Source organism: Drosophila navojoa, chromosome 4 (genome assembly GCF_054131105.1).
Source record: "Drosophila navojoa isolate 15081-1374.11 chromosome 4, UAZ_NAV_1.0, whole genome shotgun sequence".
Classification (NCBI taxonomy): Eukaryota; Metazoa; Arthropoda; class Insecta; order Diptera; family Drosophilidae; genus Drosophila; species Drosophila navojoa.
The window spans coordinates 23151855-23174888 of NC_142892.1; the positions used below are offsets into that span (position 1 = coordinate 23151855).

The 23034-nt window shown below is 44.8% G+C and overlaps 1 protein-coding gene across 9 annotated transcripts in view; it reads right to left on the bottom strand.

Moving 5' to 3' along the window:
• Nucleotides 1–5489: 5489 nt before the first annotated feature.
• The window catches only part of Dscam2 (Down syndrome cell adhesion molecule 2), a 30629-nt gene continuing 13084 nt past the window's right edge, over nucleotides 5490–23034 (bottom strand). Inside the window, exons 8-22 of one of the 9 annotated variants that reach the window (XM_089260397.1) lie at nucleotides 21445–21596; nucleotides 19781–20053; nucleotides 17995–18279; nucleotides 14755–14874; nucleotides 14410–14583; nucleotides 14098–14248; nucleotides 13753–14033; nucleotides 13185–13673; nucleotides 11810–13122; nucleotides 11451–11742; nucleotides 11269–11391; nucleotides 11047–11207; nucleotides 10432–10558; nucleotides 9485–9575; nucleotides 5490–8414 (exon numbers count right to left, since the gene is read on the bottom strand). In XM_089260397.1, the coding sequence (XP_089116523.1) occupies nucleotides 8000–8414; nucleotides 9485–9575; nucleotides 10432–10558; nucleotides 11047–11207; nucleotides 11269–11391; nucleotides 11451–11742; nucleotides 11810–13122; nucleotides 13185–13673; nucleotides 13753–14033; nucleotides 14098–14248; nucleotides 14410–14583; nucleotides 14755–14874; nucleotides 17995–18279; nucleotides 19781–20053; nucleotides 21445–21596 (4447 nt within the window). In that variant the 3' untranslated portion in view covers nucleotides 5490–7999. Of the gene's footprint in view, nucleotides 9892–10431; nucleotides 10559–10947; nucleotides 11208–11268; nucleotides 11392–11450; nucleotides 11743–11809; nucleotides 13123–13184; nucleotides 13674–13752; nucleotides 14034–14097; nucleotides 14249–14409; nucleotides 14584–14754; nucleotides 14875–17994; nucleotides 18280–18849; nucleotides 19138–19780; nucleotides 20054–21444; nucleotides 21597–23034 lie in introns of all 9 variants that reach the window. The other 8 variants (XM_089260392.1, XM_089260391.1, XM_089260390.1 and 5 more) reach the window with 8 other exon arrangements.

The following is a 23034-nucleotide window of genomic DNA, read 5'->3' on the forward strand; positions in this document are numbered from 1 at the left end:
CAACTTGCGCTCCTGCCACCAAGCGCTTGTTTACAAAATAAGCGAAAGCTGTGCCAATAAGCCTCAACGTCGCCTGCACTTAATTTATTTGCAACAAAACGTGGAGAAACCAAAACTTTTACGCAAGTGCAACTTTGCTTTACGTGTTTTTCTCATTCGTATCCGCGTCCGCGTCCGCATTCACATTCGCATCACTTGGCTTGTTTTCAACACATTCAGCGCGAGCGCAGGCCACGCGCTTTTTGGCGACCGCAAGCACGAAGGAGACGGCAGAAAGTCTATCGAATTACATGAAAATGGGAAAAGGGAAGCGGCAAGAGGAAATGGAGAGGGGAAATGCGAAATGGGAAGTTCAATGTGGGGGCGAGTATCGAAGATGCGTGAAACCGGGGAAGGCAAGTAATGCACAACCGTCTGGTTTTTTATGCTCCGGCTGTGAAATTAAAGCATTCACATATTCCCCAGCATCTCGGCAGCGGCCCAGAGCAAACAGATCCCGAGCAGCATCGACTCCGAATTGGGCAAACAAATCCGTGCAAAAATATGAGTAGAGAATACTTGTGACATATGAGGGTCCGCCTCCTGACTGCGACTTGCACCGCGAAAGCTTTCAGACATATTAAAAATAATATTCAATTAGTATGCCGCAAAAAAGTTGATGGAAGGAAAACGATTTGCAATACTCATTTAGCATTTTTGGCAAAAATTGAAATAGTTTGTGGCCTTTGTTTGCCTCGATACGTAATCAAATGAAACATAAAATATGTCACTCACATACAGAGGACGCACATTTATAAATATTATCTGCTGGCAGGAAGCTGGGAGCAGATTCCTGCTCTAATTTTGCATGTAAATTACAAGCAACAAATAATCATATGCAAATATGTTCATAAGATTCAATTTTTGTGCAATCAACACAGTTAAACGCATCATCACCAAATGCCATCAAGAGCAAACGACAGCACTTATAGAAAGAGAGCAATATAGAGAGAGAGAGAGAGAGAGAGAGAGAGAGAGAGTGAGTAAGTGAGGGTTGAGATAGATTGCAGACTTTGGAATTGCGTTGAGTTGTAGCAGACATAGGACATTGCTGCAAGAGTACGTCTATAAACATGTGTGTGTGTGTGTGTGTGTGTGTGTGTCTGTCTCCTGTCTGTGTGCGTGAATGTTTTCCTCTGTGTGTGCTCTTCAACTTTACGCGCTGTTTGGCAACGCCTCAGCGCGCCGTCAACGAGACGTTGTCCTTCACACTTGTCACTAGCGCCCCATTTTCCATTTTCTCCTGCATGCAATCAACTTTTAAATCCCGCCAACTGTCTGCCCAAAGCCTGGCCAGCACGTATTAAAGCCTCGTTAGCTCGTTGGAGGACTAATAGCTGTTGTGACTGCTGCGCGAATTCGCCATGGATCGAGTGAGAAATTGTGAGATATGTGAGGCTGATTGGGCTGCAGCTTCAGCTTCTGCTTTCAGCTCGTGCCATCGACAGCTTTGAGCTGCCTGGCAAAATTAGCACTCGGAATGGACCCGAGTGAATTGAATAGCTGATTTATGATCGCACTTAATGTGTAAATATGCAAGCAGGAGTCTCCAGCTCCATCTCTATTGGTGCTATCCGAGCAGCTTGTTTGTTTATGCAGCGCACATTGGACAAGGGAGACAAGATTGCCAAAGGCCAGAGGGGAATGGGCCAGAGGAGGAGGTACCCTCTCTCCTCTCCTCCAGCTGCTCAACTGAATTGACCAACATTTGCTTAAGCAGGCGTGTGAAAATTGACCATTAGCAATGCAATATATTCTCAATCTCAATATGATATAACTTGTTGGTCTGTTGTGTCTATGTGTGTGTGTGTGTCTGTTCGAGTGTCTGTTTGCGTGTGTGTGTGTGTGTGTGTGTGTGTGTGTGGGGTCTGATAATTGGTGTAAAGACCGCAGGCATCGGCAAGGGACAAGCGCCAGAAATAGGCTCATTTATTGTCTCTCGCTCGCACGCACACAAACACCAAATATGCACACACACTCACACATATGCGTTTAATATGCAGCAGCATAACTTATGGCAGTGGGAGCCATTAATTTGAGTCTGCACACATGCAAGACACATGCAGCAAAGGGCACAAAGGGCGACAGAAGCAGAGAAGCAGCCAGCCAGAGAGGGGGCAGGGAACAAACGTTGCATAGCCACAGGCGCACGTGCGTGACCAGAGAAGGCTGGCTGCTAGGTGCAGAACCTGAGCACACACACATATATGTACATATGTATATAGATATGACTGGCACATATTTTATTTTAATTTGCCCGACAATGGCCAAAGCGAAAGCGAATGTTCGTTGGGTTTGTCGCTTGTCGCTGTCGCCGTCGCCGTCGCCGTCGCCGTCGCCGTTGACGTCGCTTTGGCATCTTCAGCGTCATTACGAGTGCTTCATTTGCCTTATTGAATCTGGCACACGTTTCACAATAGTTGACGCTATACAGAGCTGAGGAAATCACAATGGAAGCACAAAACAATATGCAAACAATTTTTACCTCTACATGACTGAAATACACAAAATGCCAAAAGGAAGGCAGCAGCAAAGGCCACGGCAAAAGCAATGCCAAAAGCAAGGGCAAACCAAACGCATTTATGGTCACGTGCGTACTTTATATATAAATACATGTATACATACATATACATATATATGTATATATGTATAAATTTACTCAATAGTTCACAACTGACCAGACACGAAACTGTTTGGGCGCATATAAAAAATGCCTACAAAATGACAGACAAACAATTTCACAGTTCTCAGGCTGCTGCCCGCCTCGATTTGCAGATATCGCAAATGATTTCATCTGACCTGCTGCGTCATTCATTTCATGCGTTCTCTAACCAGCAAATTGTTATTAAACGCAATTATTTTGGCACCAAATTTAAATTGTGTTTGAGTAAAAATGAGGCGAACGAAAAATATGGCAACGCTGGCAAGCCTCAGACCGCGCGCCTGTATTCGCAGTTCGTAGGTGCTTGGAATGTTAATTAGCTGGCCATTTATTTTTACAGTTTGCATTCTGCTTTGCTTCACTCACCGATTTTCATTGGTCTTAACTTGATCGACGTTTTCCTTATTTTACCGTACAAAAACTTGTCTGTCACGGCAGAAGAGTGTGCGTGCGCGTGTGTGTACGTGAGCGAACGTGCGTGTAAATGTGCATGGGTGTGAGCGAGCCATGGTGATTGATGATATCCCACGAAAAGGTTGGGCAAGGAGATAAGGCCAAAACCAAGCTGACAATTATAATTTAATTTGGTCATTTTATCAAGGCATAATCTCGAGAAGAAAGTATCCTTTCAGATGGGTATATTTTATACCTATTATCTGATGCACAGAGGAATATAACAGTTGGAGCAATGTATGAGCATTTGCTTTGCAGCAAGTCTGTTATCAGGTCTTTCGTTGTATTTAAAAACATGAGGAGCAGAATTGCTTAGTGTGGAGCAGTTCAAGTAGGTTCGTCAACTAACCTCATGCTTCGTTAAGCTTAGAACACTGTTATAATGCTCGAAAAGAGTGTGGATGGTAAAGACAAAATTCTAGTATACTGTAGTACAGTGATTTCATTTTTGCCACGACACATCAAAGACTCAAACCATCTACACTGTAGATTGCTATAATGCTACCAGACAGTTAGATATAGAAAATAGCTGAGCTAAGAACCTTGTTAGCTTGGGTAACATGACAAATTTAAAATGTAATACTGGCATTATTAACAGTACTTTTATTAGCAAAATCCCGTTTCTAAATAAACTGAATAGTATAAATTTGTTATACATCAATTATATAGTTCAGGTTTATCGCTTAGCATGAAACACTGCTCGAATTAAAGAAACAGAAGTTGATACTCCTTCGATTAAATCCTCTTAGGGAATTAAATTTTTGTTTGCTTTCCGTGGGATGCCTGTGGCTCGGTTGCAGCTTTGTTAGCTGCTCCATAACATCCGTCAACATTTGCTGAGCAATGTTCGCCTTGCGCCTGAGTCTCTCCAGGCCCAGGTTGCCCATATCCTCCACATCCATGAGGCCAGACCCAGGCTGCAGCCCACTGCATCCCCTACAGGCCTTCGGCGGCTGCCTCGCCCTCGCCCTCGCCTTCGCCTGTTCGCCTGGCCCGCTGTTAGCCGGTGACATTGTTGCTCTGGCTCTTGCTCCCGCTGCTGTTTTACACACGACACTGATAACAATTGAACTTACGTAGTCGCTGAGGCGGCTGCGGCGGCTGCTGCTGTTGCCTCACTTGATACACAAATCATTCTGATGGCAGCTCCAATGCTTTAATAGCCAACGGGCAAACGTTTAGGCAGCACGTCGGCTGCTTTTTTCCTGCTCTCGCTCTGCCCCTTCGCCCCACATATTATTCCGTGTTGACTCGTTAAACATTGCCGACGTTAAGCAGCCGCTGGCTCTGGCTACGTTTGCTAACGAAATAAATGTTAAGACTAAAGATTCCACGATATATTAGTTAAAAATTAGTATCGCAACTAGCAGATACCCTGGACACTGTAATCTGAGCCATGGATACTCAATTTGCTTTATACACATAAACATTTCTTGAGTCTTGATAACAGTCAATGTTTTCTCACTTGGTTTTAAGCCATAATTTGAGACCCATTGAATCAATAATACATGTAATATATTTTATTTTTTATAAATTTATAATTTTTAATTTATATTATAATATATATTATTTGATACATAGTAACTCATCAAAATACTTATCTAAGTCTTATCTAATCTACGTATTATGCAGCAAAAATGCAGCCACGCATAAATTTGGTTTTATATTGGGAAAGAAAAGATTGGCAGATTGCAAGGCTGTATTTATTGTAGTACAAATACATATATAAATATTCCAGTAATTAAAATTTGGCTGTTGAATGACTCACCCTGCGAATGAATCGCGCTGCGGGTATGTATTTACGTTATACCCCGTGTCGACTGGAAATGGGTAGTCTCGGTATAATTGTTTTTTCACAATGTGTGTAACGGGCAGAAAGGGGCGCGGCAGCCCCCCGCCCCCAAAATGTATATGTATTCTGGTCGAGTGCGACCATTGTCAGATTTATGGAAGTATTGGAAGAAGACTAATCCCGCTTAGACTCATTTATGCACTTTTTGATTGAAGAGACAGACTCAAAATGAGTAAACTTCTAGGGTTATAGCGTCTTCCAGGTGTAACGAAAGGTCTTTGGCGTCGGTAAGCCCGGATTCAACTGTAGTCGTTTTAGGTAATGCATTATAATGGGTAATGTTACTTCCCGTCTACCCTTTCCTTTCGCTTAGATCTGGATGTCTCTAAAAGTAGTCGAACACTCCCCACATTAAAATTTTATACAAAAATAAGAAAACGATATTTGATTATTAGTTTTTTACTCTTTAATGGTTTTCTTGTTTTTTTTTTTTTACATTAATAGTTTTTATTTTGCAGTTTTTTTTTTTTTTTTTGCTTTTGGTTTTGTTTGTCTTTTTGTGCTAATTATATTGTTAAACATAAAAATTGTTGTTTGCTTATTTTACCCATACAGACATAAGTATATCGTTTGGTTGTTTTTGCCTTTTGATTGTATTTTCTGGTTGTTCGAGTAAAACGCGATCTTTTGATTCAATCCGATTCAATTTGATTTGATTTGCTTTGATTCGCAGACTTGCTCTGTGATGTGATTTTCATCTTGCAACTTTGTGTTAAATTCGTAAAATTCGATGTTAAATTTAATAAACCATTTATTACACATTATATAAATAAATGCATATAAAAACGGATTAAAAATACTGCAACTCCATTGCTGGATTATTCCATACATATATATACTATATATATATTGATAAATAATAATTAAAAAAGTGCTGCATACGAATTCTATCAAGTGTCTAGTTTTGTTTAAATACTTTCAGTTTGCAAATGAAACTCGAATTTGCGGACTCTTTTGGCTGCCAAGAATCCACGGCCGTCCGTCTGTCTCTGTCGGTCCGACAACCTATATATAGATGTATATATATATATGTATCTCTGAAGTTGCTATATACTTATATAACGTATTTATTTTTTTTGTTTTTCGTTTTTGTTTTTGTTTTCCATGGAGCTAATAAATCCATTCGAGGGCTTTATTTATTGTATATTTTCTTAATAAGATTTCTTGTTGACTTTGCTTTCAAACAAATTTTGGCACATGGTTTCCTAAACGGTTCTGAAAGTTCTCTGATCTCTGTCCGGCTAGACTTCATATAAGTTTTGTTGGCTAGTTTAAAATACATCTAATTAATATGTGGATTATTCATATTCACTAATTGTAATTTGTAGTTGGTTTTCCGCTCTCTCCACTTGGCCTTTCCTCCTCGCTTTCCATCCCGACAGTTATTTGCTCGAGAGCTGCTCAATGCTTGCTTCTACTTTGATTACCATTTGCTTTTGATTTCTATACGTTGGTGTTAAAAACATCTATCTACACGCTGGCGAACGACCGATTATTGTAATGGAAACACTAACTGTGCAGATGCTGCGATATCGTGTCATATAACATATGTATATCGTATATGAATACTGATTCAGCTGGCGACTCCTGCTCCTCTACCTGCTCCTGCTCGGGCTCGTTCGTGTATACATTGAATATATCAAATACATTTAGTTAACATTCTTCATTCTATATATATATATATATATATATGTATATATATATATATATATATATATATATATATATATATATATATATATATATATATATATATATATATATATATATATATATATATATATATATATATATGTAAATTTGTTATTTATGAAATTATTTCTGTTTCTGATCTTTTGTTTCAGTCAATTTCTTTTTACTTTTGCCTATTTACAAGATGTAGCGCTAACAACTAGAGATTCTTGATTTTCTTGTAACTGTGTGTGTGTGTGTATGTACAGACAATTAGAATTTAGTACATTAGACATAAATATAAATAGATTTGTACACAGCATATGTCTTGAGTTAATTATTAGTTTGAATTGCATGTTTTAAATTCCTCGTTTTGCATGTGGAGCATGCGGATTCAATTCGAGAGAACTTACAAAAATATCTCAAGTGCCTAAACGTTACCTATATATGTATGTATAGACGATATATGTATAACTCAATAAAAAAAAAAAAAAAAAAGAAACAGTTTTTGCATTGATCAAACCACAAAATTCGTACAACCTCTCTACACACATACATTCATAGAAAAACAGTTCGATTATGGGTAGTACGAGTAATACGCGTTAGTATATGCATTAGTATTCGAGTTACACGTCGTTAGTAGTTTGAGTTACACAAGTCGTTAGTACTTAACACTAGATTAGATTAGGCTCGATTCGATTCGATTAGATTAGATCGAGTGTATAACGGATATATGCGTATAGATATACGAGTCTATGTACAACATTTGGAAGTTCGATAACTGACCTGGGTTGTGGGTGCATGCCGTTCGTACAACATGCACAAATCGTAAATACTATTACCTATGTAGTTGTTATAAATACTTTGTAATATTTGTAAGTTTATACGGTTATATGAGCGCTATGTGAATACGGGGAAATGGAGAGAGTAACAAATGGGAAGTGTGTGCGTGTGGGTGAGCTTGGCGAGTTGCCTCGCCTCTCGATGGCTGTGCAAAGAATTTTGATATTGATTGTCCGAAAGTTCTTGTGTTTTGTCTTTGTATTGGTTGGGGTTGGGTGTTCAAGCAGGCTGGTTGGTTACTGGGTCAATGCGGGGCGGTGTGGACTTGGGGTAGAGCGGATGTAACGGGAGTTGTGGCATTACATAAACGTAGGTACGGCGCAGCTGCTGCTGTTGTTGTTGCATACCTAAAATTCACTCAAGGAGTCTCACGACTCACGAATGCCCAAATTTAATTTCAATTGATTGCCACCTGGTGGTCCATTGGGCCGACCTCATCCTAGCTGCTGATCAGGCTTGGATCAGATCTTACCAATGTCTCACACAGATATCGAATAATCCGATTTCTCGCTAAGCAATTTCTGGCCTGGAGCGGGTGAATGCTGCTGTGGGCGTTGCTGTTGCAGGGGCTGCTGTTGCTGCGGCTGCGGCGACTTTGAATGTGCTCGCTTGTGTGGTGGTTGCTGTTGCTGACGTTGCTGCTGCTGCTGCTGTTGCTGTTGCTGTTGGTGCTGCTGCTGCTGATGCTCCTGCTGTAACTGGGATGTGGTGGAGTTCGGGCGTGACCACAGCGAGGATCGCTGGCCCAGCTTCAACTTCTTAATCGTGTCTACATCACACTCAACCTCGGCCAGCTCAATGTGATCGCCGCCGTCGCGCTCGCCGTGGTGGAAGGCGCCGGCGCTGCACTCGGCCTGCAGCTGGAGCGGGTGCAGCGTGCGCAGGATGCCAGCTCTGCATGGTTTTGTAAGAGGAAGAAGAGTATCCAGAGTTGTTTGATACTATTTGAGTTCTCTAGCAACCACACTCAAGCATTCAGTATAACAGAGACAGAGAGAGAGAGAGAGAGACTTAGATGTGTTCAAGTGTTCCAAGCTGTGTACATGGTTGTTGGTGGTGGTGTGGTGTGCTTCCCGCCGAGAGCTGCTGGCTAATGGGCGCCCTCGGGCCCACACACCTCACCATAGGCCAAGTCTCATGTGTGATCTATGGGGTCCATGTAAGTGCACGATATCTCGCCGCCATTATAGCCGAAGCTGTTGCTATCTGCCCCGCCTCCGCCTCCGCCTCCGCCGCCGTACTCACTCCCCCCATTGGCCGTATCCTATTTGGGCAACGGCAGCGTCGGCGCCGTGAAGAACTTTGAGGACAGCAGAGCCGTCGAGGGATTCAGCAGGCCGCCCCCGCCCCCGCCCCCTCCTTGGTGTAGCTGCTGATGGTGGTTTTGATGTGAGTCATGCGCGGGCATTATGGACTTGTGTGGAATGGGGCGAAACTGTGAAGAGGGTGGCATGCAAGTTACGGGCACAACAGATGCTAGGGTACTAACGCCTCCGTCCAGGCCCAACAGCTCCTGGCCACCAGCATGCGTGGCCGTCTGCTCGAGCTGATGCAGCTTGGGCTGGATCAGCAGCGGTTGCTGTTGCTTCAAACTACTGCTACTACTGCACTGGGTCTGACTATGATTGGGGTTTTGGTTCTGGTTCTGGTTCTGGTTAGGGCCGGGTTTACTATTCGACTGTTGTTTGTGGAACTGTTTCTGGTGTTGCTGTTGTGTGCTTATCGATGGCGATTTGACCAACGTGGGTATGTGACATTGTATGGAGTCTTGTGATTTGAATGTGCTCGATATGGATTTCAGATTGCCGCTGCCGTTGCGCGGTGACAGAATTTTGCTCGAGCTGTTCACTGATGTGGCTGTGTTCGTGTTTGTGGCCGTGTTTGTGATGTTGTTGTTGCTTTTGTTGCTATTGTGATGACGCGGTGTTGTATTGGTGGAAAACTGATATTGCTGATGATGATACCTGGAGCGACCGCGTCGTGGTAATGATTTTTGTTCGGACATTGGTGACAGATCGGAGGATGTGCTTGATTGTGCTCCATGGTAGATGATGCCTGCATCGCATAGAGCATTCACGTTTTGGAAAGAGAGAAAGAAAGAAAGAAAATACGGGCAAATAGAGAATCGGCATGTGGATGGGGTAACACAAACTTAAAGCTACATTAAGGCTAACCAGCGAAAGTTACAATATTGTTAATTCATAGTTTCTTAGTCTTTTCTTCGTACTGGCCAAGTATTATAAGTAGGTAAGTTAGTGTAAAGCTTAAGTGCATTGTGTGGCAAAAGTGGTGCAAAGCGCGTTGATCTACTATAGATATGTTATCGATATGTTGTGGTTTGGAAACTGTTGTATTAGTCTAGAGTCTGAGTCTGCAAAGTAAAGTAACGCAAAAAGAGAGAGAGAGAGAGAAATAGCCAGTAGATTACTCCATGTTACAGGTCCAGGTCCACTAAGAGCTACAAACTATTGCGGGAAATTAACTTAAAGCACCTGGAAGCATCACGCTATGAGAGCCTTACTTAACATACTGAAATCTGGGAGGCACATCCATATTAAAAAGTCTTAAGTCGACATGGCCTGACTAAACGAGACTCTTTTCATGCTCCTTGCAGGAGTTGAATATAGTCGAGCCCAATCAAATACTCAAATACAGACATAAGGAACTGAATGGAAAAGTAATATTTGTATGTGTACATTGAGCTATCCATTGCCATATACGACAAGAGTGTACATCGTTTTTAGCTATATGGAATAGCAGATACAGACAACAAAAAACCTATTTTGACTAATTCCCTGTATCTGTCTATGCGTTCCCTACAATATATATATGTATATCTGAATGTATATCGACCTTCATAAGCGACACTTGCCAGGTGCTGTGACTAGGGCCAGAGGGTCGATGGACTTACTGTGCTTGATCTTGCCCTCGTGCTGATTGGAAGACTCGGTGCGGCTGGAAGTAAGTTGATCCTGGTCGGACTCGGACTCCTCGCTCTCTGGCTCCGTTTTGCGTGAGTGGCGCCGTCGATTCTTGGACTGCGCATAGAACAAAGCATAACATTAGCAGAGACTGGGTTAATGCTCGCCTGGCTCGACTAGCGACTACAAAAGCGCTTGGGGATGGTAAACGCTCTCGAACGAAACAAAGGATCAACTAAAACTCAAAAAGAAAACTGACATGTGAGGCGAGGCAGAGCGCGTCACTCAATGCCCACACGATAGACGGCATTGCACTTAATGGAACTTAGATAAACGTAAGATTCGAGCAGCGAAACAACATAAAAAGCACGTAGTATTCTATGGAAAAATACACACTAATTGTAGGTCTAGTGCCCCCTCCGAGAGGAGAGGGGGCATACAAGAAGAGAGAGAGAGAGAGAGAGAGAGAGAGAGCTAAAATCAAAGAAATGAATAAACAAACGCACGATATTATGAAACGGTGAGGTTTGATAATAATTATGAATTGTCTTTTGTGGACGTTGGTTGTGGTGGTGGTGGTGATGGGTGGTGGTTGGTTTTAGTACCGCAGCTGGTGGTGGCGACGAGCAGCCCTCGGCCAGAGCCCTCTCGTGGTACATGAACGAGTGCAGCAGCGTATTGGCCGGACCGGCATGATGCGGCTGTGACATGTTGCCCGCTTCCGACAATTGGAAGGTGGCGTACGGCGAAATGTCCTCAGAGGTTTCTGTGGAAGAGCCCCGGGCTTAGAGCTTGGCCGTGCCAACCGATTGAGCGCTGACACTTACCCGGAATCTTGTCATTGTTCTGCATGGAAACCTTGTGGATGGTCGCATAGTAGCGCTCACGCTGCGCCGCCTCAGAGTTGGCGCGGTTCTCCAGCGACTCCTTTTGTATGTGGTTGCTTTGTTCTGGCGATGCAAGGCAGACACTCAGTGAGGGGCTTGGCGTTAGACGCGCTTCTACTTACTGTGGCGATAGCATATGATAACCAAGGCAATGGTGCAAATCATGCCAGAGACGGCGGCAATGCTCGGAATGAGCAGGTTCACGTTGCCGTAGAACACACTCGGTCCCCGCTGCCCGCGCTGCACAATCTCCGGCGGGGGCGGGTCGCCGTCCTTGGTGAGCGTGACGAAGCTGAACTCTGCCTGGGACACGCCCGCCACATTGTGCGCCTCCATGCGCAGCTGATAGAGCGTCGATGGCTGCAGATTGGAGATGACGACGCGACGTTGCGGCTTCAGAGCATTCGAAACTAAGTGGGAAATGAAATGCGGTCAATCATAATCTTGTTAGCTGCCACTTGAGCTGGTTCTGCCCACCTAGGATCCATTCCTTGTCGGGGTCGTCTGTGACCGGGCGGTACTGCAGCACAAAGTACATCAAGGGGCAGCCGTTGTCCGGCCAGGAGTGCAGTCGGATCAGCACCGAGGTGGAGTTAGGAGCCAGCAAGCTGGTGGTCGCCGGCATGCCTGGCGCCTGGCCTTGGGTGCGCACGTGCAGCATGACGCTCGCCGGAGAGCTGCCCACCTTGTTGTGGGCATTCAGGTGGATCTGGTAGGTGCTGCCGCAGACCAGGCCCTTCAGCTCGTGGCTGGAGGCGTGTCGAGAGAGCTGCATCTCCTCGGTGTTGCCCGTGGCGCGCCGGTAGAACAGGGTGTAGCCGGTGATGGGGGCGTTGCCCGTGAAGCCGCACTTCCAGTGCATCAGAATGCTGCTCGAGGTGGCGCTGGTCACGTAGAGCACGGGAGCAGAGGGCGGCACCTGGACGACCAGCATGTGCGTCAGGCGGTCCGTGCCAATGCCATTGTCCACCTGGCAGCTGTAGTTGCCGCTGTCGGCCAGCTGCAGGCTGGAGATGATCAGGTCGCCGGTGTCCAGCAGCTGCGAGTTGTGCAGGCCGCCCTGACGTAGCGCCACATCGCCCTTGAACCACTCCCGCTTGGGCTTGCCCACAGCTGTGCAGGGCAGCGTAACTGTGGAGCGCCAGGGACGCACCACGGAGCCACCGAAGGAGATGATCCTGGCCGGCACACGATTCGTGGTAATCTGGGAGGCAACGCGCGAGCTCTTACCCTCACCCACGCGAGTGGAGGCTGTCACCCAGAACTGGTACTCCATGTGCGGATGCAGATTCTTGGCCTCGTAGTAGGCCTGCTGCGAGGGCAGGCTACGCTTCTCGTTGTTCAGCTCCTCGCGGCCGTTGACCACGCGTGTGTAGAGGCTGAACTTGGTGATGACGCCGTTCGGCTCGGTCGGGGACTGCCAGGAGATGAAGAGCGACTGCGGCGAGCTGACCACAACCTTGATGTCAGCCGGCGCCTCGGGCACGTCCTCCTCGGTGTGGCAGAAGAGCGGCTTGGAGAGGACGCCGTCGCCCATGCGCGTGTGCGCCAGCACCTGAATGCTGTAGTTGGTGTACTTGCGCAGCCCGGTCAGCACCGTGGTCAGGGCCGTGGTCTTGCGCGACTCGACCTCGTCCTTGTTGGGCATGACGTCGTCGATGATGGGCTCGAAGATGAGCTTGTAGCCCTGCAGCAGGCCGTTCGTGTGGTAAATTGGCGGCGGCTGCCACGAGACTTGCAGCGACTGGGACGTTAGGGCAGCGCAGCGTACATCCTCCGGCGGACGACTGGGCACTACACAGCAAAGTAAACATGAGTATTAAATGTTTGAGAAGATCGCAGTTATGAGAGCTTACCATCCTCCATAGTCTGCGCCCCGATTGGCTCTGACAGTGGGCCAGGTCCCACTTGATTAAAGGCCTGCACCACGATATTGTAGCGCGCGAACTTCGACAGTCCACTGAGCAGGAGCTCTCCGTTGCCGCCCTCACCGTCGCCCGCAACGGACGTAAAGTTGTAGGCCGAGTTGCCCGAGCTGATCAGCTTGTAGCCCACATTGTAGCCCTGGATATCGCCATGGCGCAGCTCTGGCAGTGGAGCCGCCCAGCTAATCAGTAGTTCCGTGGACGAGAGTGGACGAGCAGACAGATTCAGGGGTGGGCCAGCGGGCCGTTGAGGCTCTGTGCGCACAATCAGCTCCTGACTGGGTGCACTGCGTCCCGCATTTCCCTCAGCTATCACCCTGAACGCGTAGCGAGTCGCTGGCTTCAGATTCTCAATCAATGCATTGAAGCTGGGCGGATCTTTGACTTCCAAATGCTGCCACTGGTCGATGAAGAGAACGGCTAAGATACGAGGAGGTGGAGAGAGTGGAAGTGAGAGAGAGTTAGCTAGAAGAAGAAGGTTTCACAGCGGAATGCTTACGATCTGCCTCGCGGTACTCCACTATGTACTTGGACACGTCGCCCGTGTTGAGCGCCTTGGGCTGCCATTTGAGGTTCACGGAGCGGCTGCTGATCATGGCCGCCTCCAGCACACTGGGCGGCTGCGGTGGCTCCTGCACTTGTAGCTGCACCAGCTGCTGGTCATTGCCGTAGAGATTGCTGGCACGGCAGAAGTACGGCCCACTGTCCGTCGCGTCCACTGTGCGTATCTGCAGCTCCGCCGAAACACCATCCGGTGTGGCCTCCTGCTTGACCGAGATTCTGCAGCGATTGAGTTTGTCACATAAGTAAGAGCATGAGCGATATCCCTTTCATTCACACTCACTTGTAATTGGTTGACGGATTCAACGTATTCTTGCCCGAGCGCATCCACACAATATTTATCGGCTTGTCGCCGCTGACGGCGCATTGCAGCAGAGCCGTGTCGCCCTTTTTAACGGTGACCGAGCGCGACGTGGAGGAGAAGTATGGGGAGGCTGCAAAATGCAAAATGCAAAATTTCACATTTCAATTATCTCCGCAGTAGCAGCAGCAGATGCACTTGCACCCAATACAAATGCACCCGAATCACAATTGCCGTTGCAATTAGGAAAATTGCCAACTTTCGTTTTATCTAGCGCATCCTCCTGATACTCACAGTTGACTTTCAGCTGTATGACCTTGCCAATGCCCGTGCCGATGCCATTGCTCGCCTGGCACAAATAGAATCCCTCGCGATCCTCCTTCACATGCTGCAGCAGCATCGAGCCGTTGCCCAACAGCTTGGTAAACGGACGTTCTCGCACCTCTTCATAGTCGCCCGATTTGCTGCCTGTTGATGGGAATCATAAACTTAGAGTAGCCAAGACTTATTTCTCTTTTTCTTGTTCCTGTTATACTATAAATTCATAGTTTATAAGATTAGATTTAATGATCTAATCTAATTTATACATTGAATGAAGAGATGTGAGTCAATCAAAAATATTTCTTGGACATATCTGACCTGTTGCCTTCTTCCATACGATACTGGGCGTGGGCACGCCCTGTGCCTGACAGTGCAGCATTATGTGACGATTGCGCTCCACATTCGCGTCGGTTGGCTCGACAATCCAACGGGGCGGCACTACAGAACGTATACGTAATATTAAATATGTGTAACTGGCAATGCGAAAAAGGCTCAAATGAAAAGTCCTCTAAGACATACAGAATAGGTATTAATTTGAGAGTTATAGAGACAGACAGATACAGAGAGATAGATAGAGAGAGAGAGAGAGATAGAGAGACGGAGAGGAAAAGTGAAGATATTTGGCAAAGTATAAACGGCAAAATAATGTTCTGTGACTATTCAAATAGGTTGAGAGTAATAGAAGGTTTGTAGCGTATAGAAAACGATTCAACTAATGTACAGTTGGGCTGTTCATATCTTACTTATAATTGTAATTGTAACAAAAGGTATTATGCAACTCAATCAAAATGGAAATAATTTAAATAGTCGATGCTTTTAAGCCGGATGCTTTATTTTACATAAGATCCATGAGGTAAACTCTTTAATGAGGTTGGTTGTTGTGCAAGGATTTTTTAGTCATATTTTAATTAATTTGTATTATTGCTGTTTCGGTTTTGTATTCATTTTTCTTTTGTATTTTAAATTTATATTTGTTTGTGTGCCCACGCTCTGCGGCTCGCTGTTTCGCACTTTATTGTACAATTTACAAAAACAAAAATATAATAATAATAATAAAATTAAAAACTTCCCTTGTAGTGGGGTAAATAAATGTCAAAGGCATGCCAAGAACGTATTGGAAAATATTTGCATTAAAATGAAACTGCAACAGAAAGGACATAAATGTTTTATATGCACGGTTATATGAGTTTTATTGTTCAGCACGCAGATGGAAATGAAAAGCTTGATTGCGCAACACAAAAACCAAACGGGCCTTCAATAATTAGTTTTTAAAAGCACGCACTCGCATAGCCGGGAAGTGCGTTTCAATGATTTATTTATAAGGCCAATAATTGTTTTTTTTTTTTAATTTTTTTTTTTTTCACATATGCATTTATATACTAGCCAGCCCTTCTTTGCTCGCCAAGCAGTTATTAATACAAAAGAAAGAACGTAATGTGTGTTCACAAAGGAAATTAAGAGCATTTATTAAAAAGCAGTTTGTAGTCTGGTTTGGGTTGGCTCTCTTGCGTTGTACATAAAGCGGGTTTGGTTGGGTCTACGACAGCGCGCTGGCTAATAGCGACTAGTTGGAAAAATCTTTGCACACAACAGCAGCCTGGGTAATCGGGCATATAAACTAAATCAAATCAATTCACACATGTGTTCTCGATACTGTTTTCGACTCGTTTTCGCCAAGGAAAACCAGATTTGAAAAGAGTTTACATACAAATATTGTATTAGTTTGGACTTGGCAAATCTCGACTGAAAGCAATATCGGAGCCAACTGCGTTTAAGAACAGAGCAGAGAGCAAGCAAATCATAAATAAAAGAAACTAAAACTCATTCTACTATGCACTATGCACTATGCGCATGCAAATGGCAGTGGCAATGGCAATGCCAATGGCAGTTGGCAGCTGGCAGCTGGCATTGCAAAAAATAATTGAGGTAAATTATGTACAGTCGCATGCAAAAAAACAAAAAACAAAAGCAATCGAAGGGAGCGTGCAAAGTATTGTGCTGCTGCCACAACATGCCACATTGCCATGGTACATTCATTGTTAACTACATTAGCAAATACTGCGAAGCTTTAATTTATATATTGTTTGTAATTTGGTCTCACTGTACTTTTTATTCTGCAAAAAAACTATGCTTATGCATTTAGAGAGCAGAATGAAAAGTTCACACACACGCAGAAGCAGAGACAGAGAAAATGGCCATACACACACTTTCGCACACACACGCACACACACACACTCGCACACACACACACACATACGCAGAGTGTCAGCAGTTAAACAGAGTCCAACACGAAATTGAAGCATAAGCGGGGCGTCTTCAGTGGATTTATAGCTGATTCTGCTTTATCAGTTAGTTTATATTCTTGTTAATTAAGCACAGCACATTTATAGCTAAGGCTTGGCCATTCAATGATTCTGTTTTCGTATTAGTTAGCGTTTTATTTTTATTCGTTTTTGGTGGGGGAGCGGGCAAACAGCAGCCGGTGTGCGCTAAGTTTTGAAGCTGCAAGTCCAAAAAAATGGCAGTAACAAAAACAAATCAAAAGAAAGGGTACCAAAATTCGTATGCATTGTACTCTATACACAGCGAGAGAGTTGGCAACAAAAAGGATTAAGCGAATAAGCAAATTAAAGTTAAGCCAGCTAATGTTTTCATATTGTTGTGAATAAGTATTTGAATAAATTATAATTCGAGTAAAATGTTCCAGACGTGCGCTTTTCCAAGGAAGCAAGAGTGAAAGCATTCACTCCTTAATACAAATATGCATATTATATGCTCATGATTATTAAAATTTCATCAACTTTTAAAGAGCGCATTTCAACCACGGCAAGCCGTCGTTTCTCTAGTCGTATAAAAAGCGTGGTAAATGAAATATCGCAACTCATTGTCAATTGGCGTAAATGTTGTTGTTTATTATAGGTGAGATATACTTAAATTTATATATTCATATAAATATATATATATATATGTTTGTAACAAATTTTGCGGTTTTGTTTACGAAGCGAATAAGAAGCAGTGCAGTTTATGAGGTTACCTGGTGAGACTGTTGTTAAAAACCCACAGCGTGCCAAAGCGTCTTACGGGTATGAGGATTTGTACAGATAATTTTATGGATGTTTTAAGATGGGCAATCTCTGGCATTTGGATTTATTTGGGAATTTGTTCTGTATTTTTTATTGTTAGATTATATGATCTTTTTCTGTTTGATTTTTGTTATATTGGTAGAGTGAAACCGTCAAAAACAAAGCACCAAGAGTTTGGCAACGTTCAGTTACGATTGAGCTTGTGGGGCAGAGGACAAGCATCAAACAGTTGATTTCTTAGAAATTAAACGAATCAAATCAAAAACTCAAAACCATTAAGAAGCGCTTTTCTTGAATACATCAGCGAGAAAGCAAAAATGATTATTTGGGGGCAGTTGTGAAAGTTTGAGGTGGTTAATTGGTTCCTGTTAGGTGTTGAATGCGACAAATGTGTAGGTGTGTTGGTGTGTTGGTGTATTGGTGTATTGGAGTAGTGTTGTCGATTGTGTATTGGGCTTGTAACCTATTACGCTACCTTTGACCTGCAACAGAGCGGTATATTTGATCTCAGCTGCCGGATTCTTGGCCACGCACGTGTATTCGCCGGAGTGCGAGGCCGACAGCGAGGGAATGCTCAGCAGCGAGCTATACTGATCGAGCATGGTGATATTCGCACCCAGCAGCTCGGGCAGCGGCTCGCCGTCTTTAAGCCAGATCAGCTTCAAGGGCGCATCGCCGCGCGAAACGCCACAGACAGTGCGCGTGCGCATGCCCTCGGCCAGGCCATCCTGAAAGGCGAACGGTTCTATGATCGGCGGTACTGCAAGAAGGAAAGAGCAACCAGAAATGTTAACAAGTCTCACTGTCAGACTTAAATGTCTGAAACCGTCGTAATCCAATCCACTAATTGATGCTGATCCCGCGCTGTGCTGCTGTTTGCTGTTGCTGTGGATGTTTCCTAATTAAAATTTCATACATACATTCATATGTACAGCTAAACCTTCGCAGTTTTGTTAAAGGATTGTTAAACTCTACGAAATAGTATATTACTTGGTTGTACAAACATTCCAGAACTTGAAGTGAAAGTGATTTATAAAGATATACGATATGTTTCATAACAATATATGGAATAGCTAATGCCGTTTCTTCAACACAATTTACAATTATATGAATGTATATATATTATAGACAATATATATATGTTTATGTATAAGGATGTTGCAGGACAAGTGAAATTTCGATGGTCGATTCATTAGTGATGTTCTTGATTACATTGAACAAAGTGCATACGAAAAACGCAACTACTTTTAACTAAAGATAATATTCGTAAAATACTTGATATATAGAGTTTCATAGAGGAGTGAAGGATTTTCACAGCTCAGTTGTTTACCATTCACCAGGAGCGCCTGCGAGTTCTCCACCTCCGCCGCCGAGTTGCGCACCACGCAGGAGTAGTTGCCCGTGTGGTCGCTGCCCAGGTTGTCAATGACCAGAATGCTATTATACTGATCCACCTGCTTGACGGACATGTGCTGCGTGGGGTCGATGGGGCGGCCGTCCTTGCGCCAGTTGATGGTCAATGGCAGATCGCCCTTCACCACGGAGCAGGTGAGCGAGGCGCGATCGCCCATGTTCAGCTGCAGTATCGACGTTTGGAACGGACTGAGGCGAGGCGGCACTGCAAGTGGTTGGGTCAAGGCAAACATGAGTGAGGAGCATGAGGGAGGAGCACCCACACCGTGCCAGCAATCAATGTAATTACGAAAACTTTAACTGTGGCCCGGTGATTGCGGCAGCGACGGACCAAATCTCGGAAAAAGGTTACAAATTATCAACATTTAATTAACGTTGCGCTTCATTAGCCGCGCATTCATTAATTAAAATAAAAATAAAACTGGAAAAGAAAAAATTAGAAAAAGGGTCGCTGCCCACGCCGCCATCAGCAAATGCGCTGACTCGTACTCCTCCGCACTTGGGTTTGCTTCTTCTTCATTTTTTAATTTACAAACTTTTAAGCTGGGATTATTGCGCATATTTAATAGGGGCATAAGCAGATGCGGCATACGCGCCAAAATTAAAAGCGAAATCAAAACTTAAAGCTCCGTACAATCTACTTAATTTGCTGTTAATAATTAAAATGTTATTTTCACTCGACGTCATCGGAGCTTTCATTTGTCTGTTCCCTCGTCATCCAATCCACACTGTGAGCTGTGAGCAGTGAGCAGTGAGCAGTGTCTGTGGCTGTGCTTGTGCCTGTGGCTGTGGCTGTGGAGGAGACTGGCCAACTGGCCGACAGTTGGCTCTCACAAAGATATACTAACCTATGACCGTCACCTCGCCGCTGCGCCGGGCGCTGTGACCCTGTTTGTTGCGGGCCCAGCACGTGTAGACCCCGGAGTCGGTGTGCTTCTGCACTGGGCTGATGGTCAGCGAGCCGTCCGGCTGCACACGCTGCCGTATATCGTCGGGCAGCTCGCGTCCGCCGCGCTCCCAATGTATCTCCTCGATGGGATAGCCGGCGACGGGGCATTTCAGATTCAATGTCTCGCCCGAGACAGCTGTCACCTTGGGGATGAGGCGTATGTAGGGCAGACCTGCGGAGCGAGCGGTTGACAAACGTGAGTGCTTAACAGATTTGTGTACACGTTGCTCATTTAATAATGCAGCAAACAGCAAATATTACAGCGAGCAAACAAGCAAGGGAAAAGGAAAGGCAGAAAGCAGCACAAATGTAATATGCATATCCTGGCTGCCGTCACAGACTCAAACTCTGACGCTGACTCTGACTCTCTAAGCAGTGCCGCCGAAACGCTTTTCGCTTTTCGCTCTGCGCCTGCAGAATGCGGAAGGAAACAATGCAGCAAATGCCGCCAAGCACCAACAACAGCAACAACACGTTGTTTGTGCGCTGCTGCGGCTGCTGCTTACGCTGGTTCTTGTGGATTCTGCGGAGTATGCATAATTTTCTAGCATGTCATACGTGAGCAGTTTGGTGTCGCTGTCTGCACCCGCGCCAGAGATTTTTGTAATCACCGCCATTACCAAGTCGCGTAATCAGCGACACAGCGCGAGCTCAAGCAGGATGAGGCGCTGCTCTGAGATACTTGCATTATGCGAAGTGAAACAGAAGCGATGACTAGATCAGCTTGGCATATGAAAGTCGATGATAAAAAGATGAATCTGAATCATAATGTGAGCATATTATAAATATAAAAATTATATTGATTACATTTATGCAAATGAATGTATGTACACATCGCTTACTCTTTGAATATCTGTTCATCGTATAAGAAGCATTAATGGATATCTGCAGAAGTGCAGACACTGACTTGACTAAATGTGCAGATGTGATACTATATGTGTAACAATTTGATAATTAGCGAATAGTTTTTGCCTTATCATATAGACTCGCAGGATGTTTTAACGTCGACAAGCCGAGAATTCATTTTGCTTCATGTTTAACTTTAAGCTCAAGCGTTTGGCGCGGCTCTTGTATTTATTTTTCCACTGCTGTCATGTTGCTTGCGCTTCCCTCCGCTTAGCAACGCCATTTTGTTTGCGCGGCGACACAAAAATATTTGATTTTTTGCAAAAACAAGGTAGACGAGGCCCTCAGCGAGACGAGGCCCTCTGCTTGTGTGTACTAGGGGGAATGCGCCTTGAACAACACTTTAGAGCTACAAAGCAAACTGCAGCCAGATACTGCATACATACATAGATAGGCGAGAAAGGCGTACAGAGTGAAGTGTTGGAAACAAAGCAAAAGCGATGTAAAATAGAAAAAAGAAGAAGAAAATGGTGCACAAAAGTAGGCAACACAAAATCACCAAAAAAGAGAAGACCAAAAATGCAAACAAAAACTGAGAGAACTGAAAAACGTTTAAGTGCATGTGTAAAGTAGCTGTTTACACACACACACACACAGAGAGCGAGAGAGAGAGAGAGAGAGAGACAGTTGTGTGCGATTTGCGAATGTAGCACATACCATAAATATTCAAGCGAGCTGCATGCTCCACTCGACCCGCACGATTCTCGGCTATGCAGGAGTATTCACCGCCATCCTCGACCATGACATGGCTTATGTTAACATGACTAATTACATCTCCATGCACGGTGATGTATTGTCCGATCATAAATCTGCGAAAAGAAGACAGAGAAATACCATGAGAACAGATGCATTAGTACGAAAAACAGTTGAATGGCCGACACGCTGAATGCGCGCAGCGCGCAATGCGATATGCATTTTATATTCGTGTATTCCAGTAGTCGTGTATTCGTGTATTCGTTTTTATTTTGCTGCATATTTAAGCGGCAGGCCAGGGGCATTAACGAGCAGCTACATGCATATTAGTGAGCCATGTACGAGCCCTTGTATATGCACACACACACACACACACACACACACACACATATTTGCACAGGCTCAACAGCCACATCTCGTATGCAGGCTGACCCAAATCCTTTGCTTTGGCTCTGGGCTTCATTTGTTTTCGACACAACACGGCGTATACGTAACATTGCATTATTTAGCTGTAATGACGACTGCCTCCATGTCGCTCTGTCGCTGTATCGCTCTGACAAGCTGTCAGGCTTAGCACAGTTTCTGTTCTGCTTTCAATGTCATGTGCCACGCCCACAAGCCACAGCCAAATAGACACCACAGTCGAGCTCCACTTAATGCGCCCCTTACGTTGGCATGGCAAATAATGAAGAAAAAAAGGATTTTTATGAGCGCTCAAGCTGGCTTAAGTCTATTTGCTTGCAAGCCGTCTTATTGGCGAATACATTAATTACAGCAAACAATGTTCCGCATACGCCATATGGCACTCACACACACACAGACACAGACACAAACACAAGCAGCTTTGTGGGCTCTCGTTAGGAAGCAAGGAATCTCATCCAGAGGCTCATTAGTTTGCGGGCGACGCGCTATCAACATTTCAATTGGCATTAGAGTTGGAGCAGGCAAAGTAATTACAATTTTAATTAACTTTTGCAGCTGTCCGGGCCAAGCCCTGCGCGGGCTGCACAGCGATCGTAAATGCACTTGGTTCTCGGACGCTGATTTCCCCAGAAAGTGACAAAGCCAACCGAAAAACTTAGCGGCTGGCGGTTGCCACTCCATAAAGTGGCCGTGCCCCACGAGCGTCGCGCGACGCTAGTTAAAACAACAACTGTAGTTAAATGAAAATGAAGCTGCTCAAAACTCAGACGTACAAACACCCACACACACCCATACCCACGCTCACACACACAGGCACACTCATATCCCTAAATGTTCAGCCATGGACATGGCAGCCAGCTGCAACAATTGAGCGCATTGAAACAATGCCGGGACAAAATTGCAACAAAGTTGCAAGTTGCACACATCCGCAGATGGCAGAACGAAAGTGGCCCCGCATCATCCAGCCATGGAGTGGCAGCTTAAACGCCATTACGAAACTTTAAGCGGAAGCGAGTGTGTGAGATGTCTGGTTGAGTTTATAAGTCGGCAACGGGTAGGGGAAGGGGCAACTGGCAGGGGCGGGGGACGGGATTGGCTGTGGCATAAAGCGCTTTGGTTGCAACAAAATAA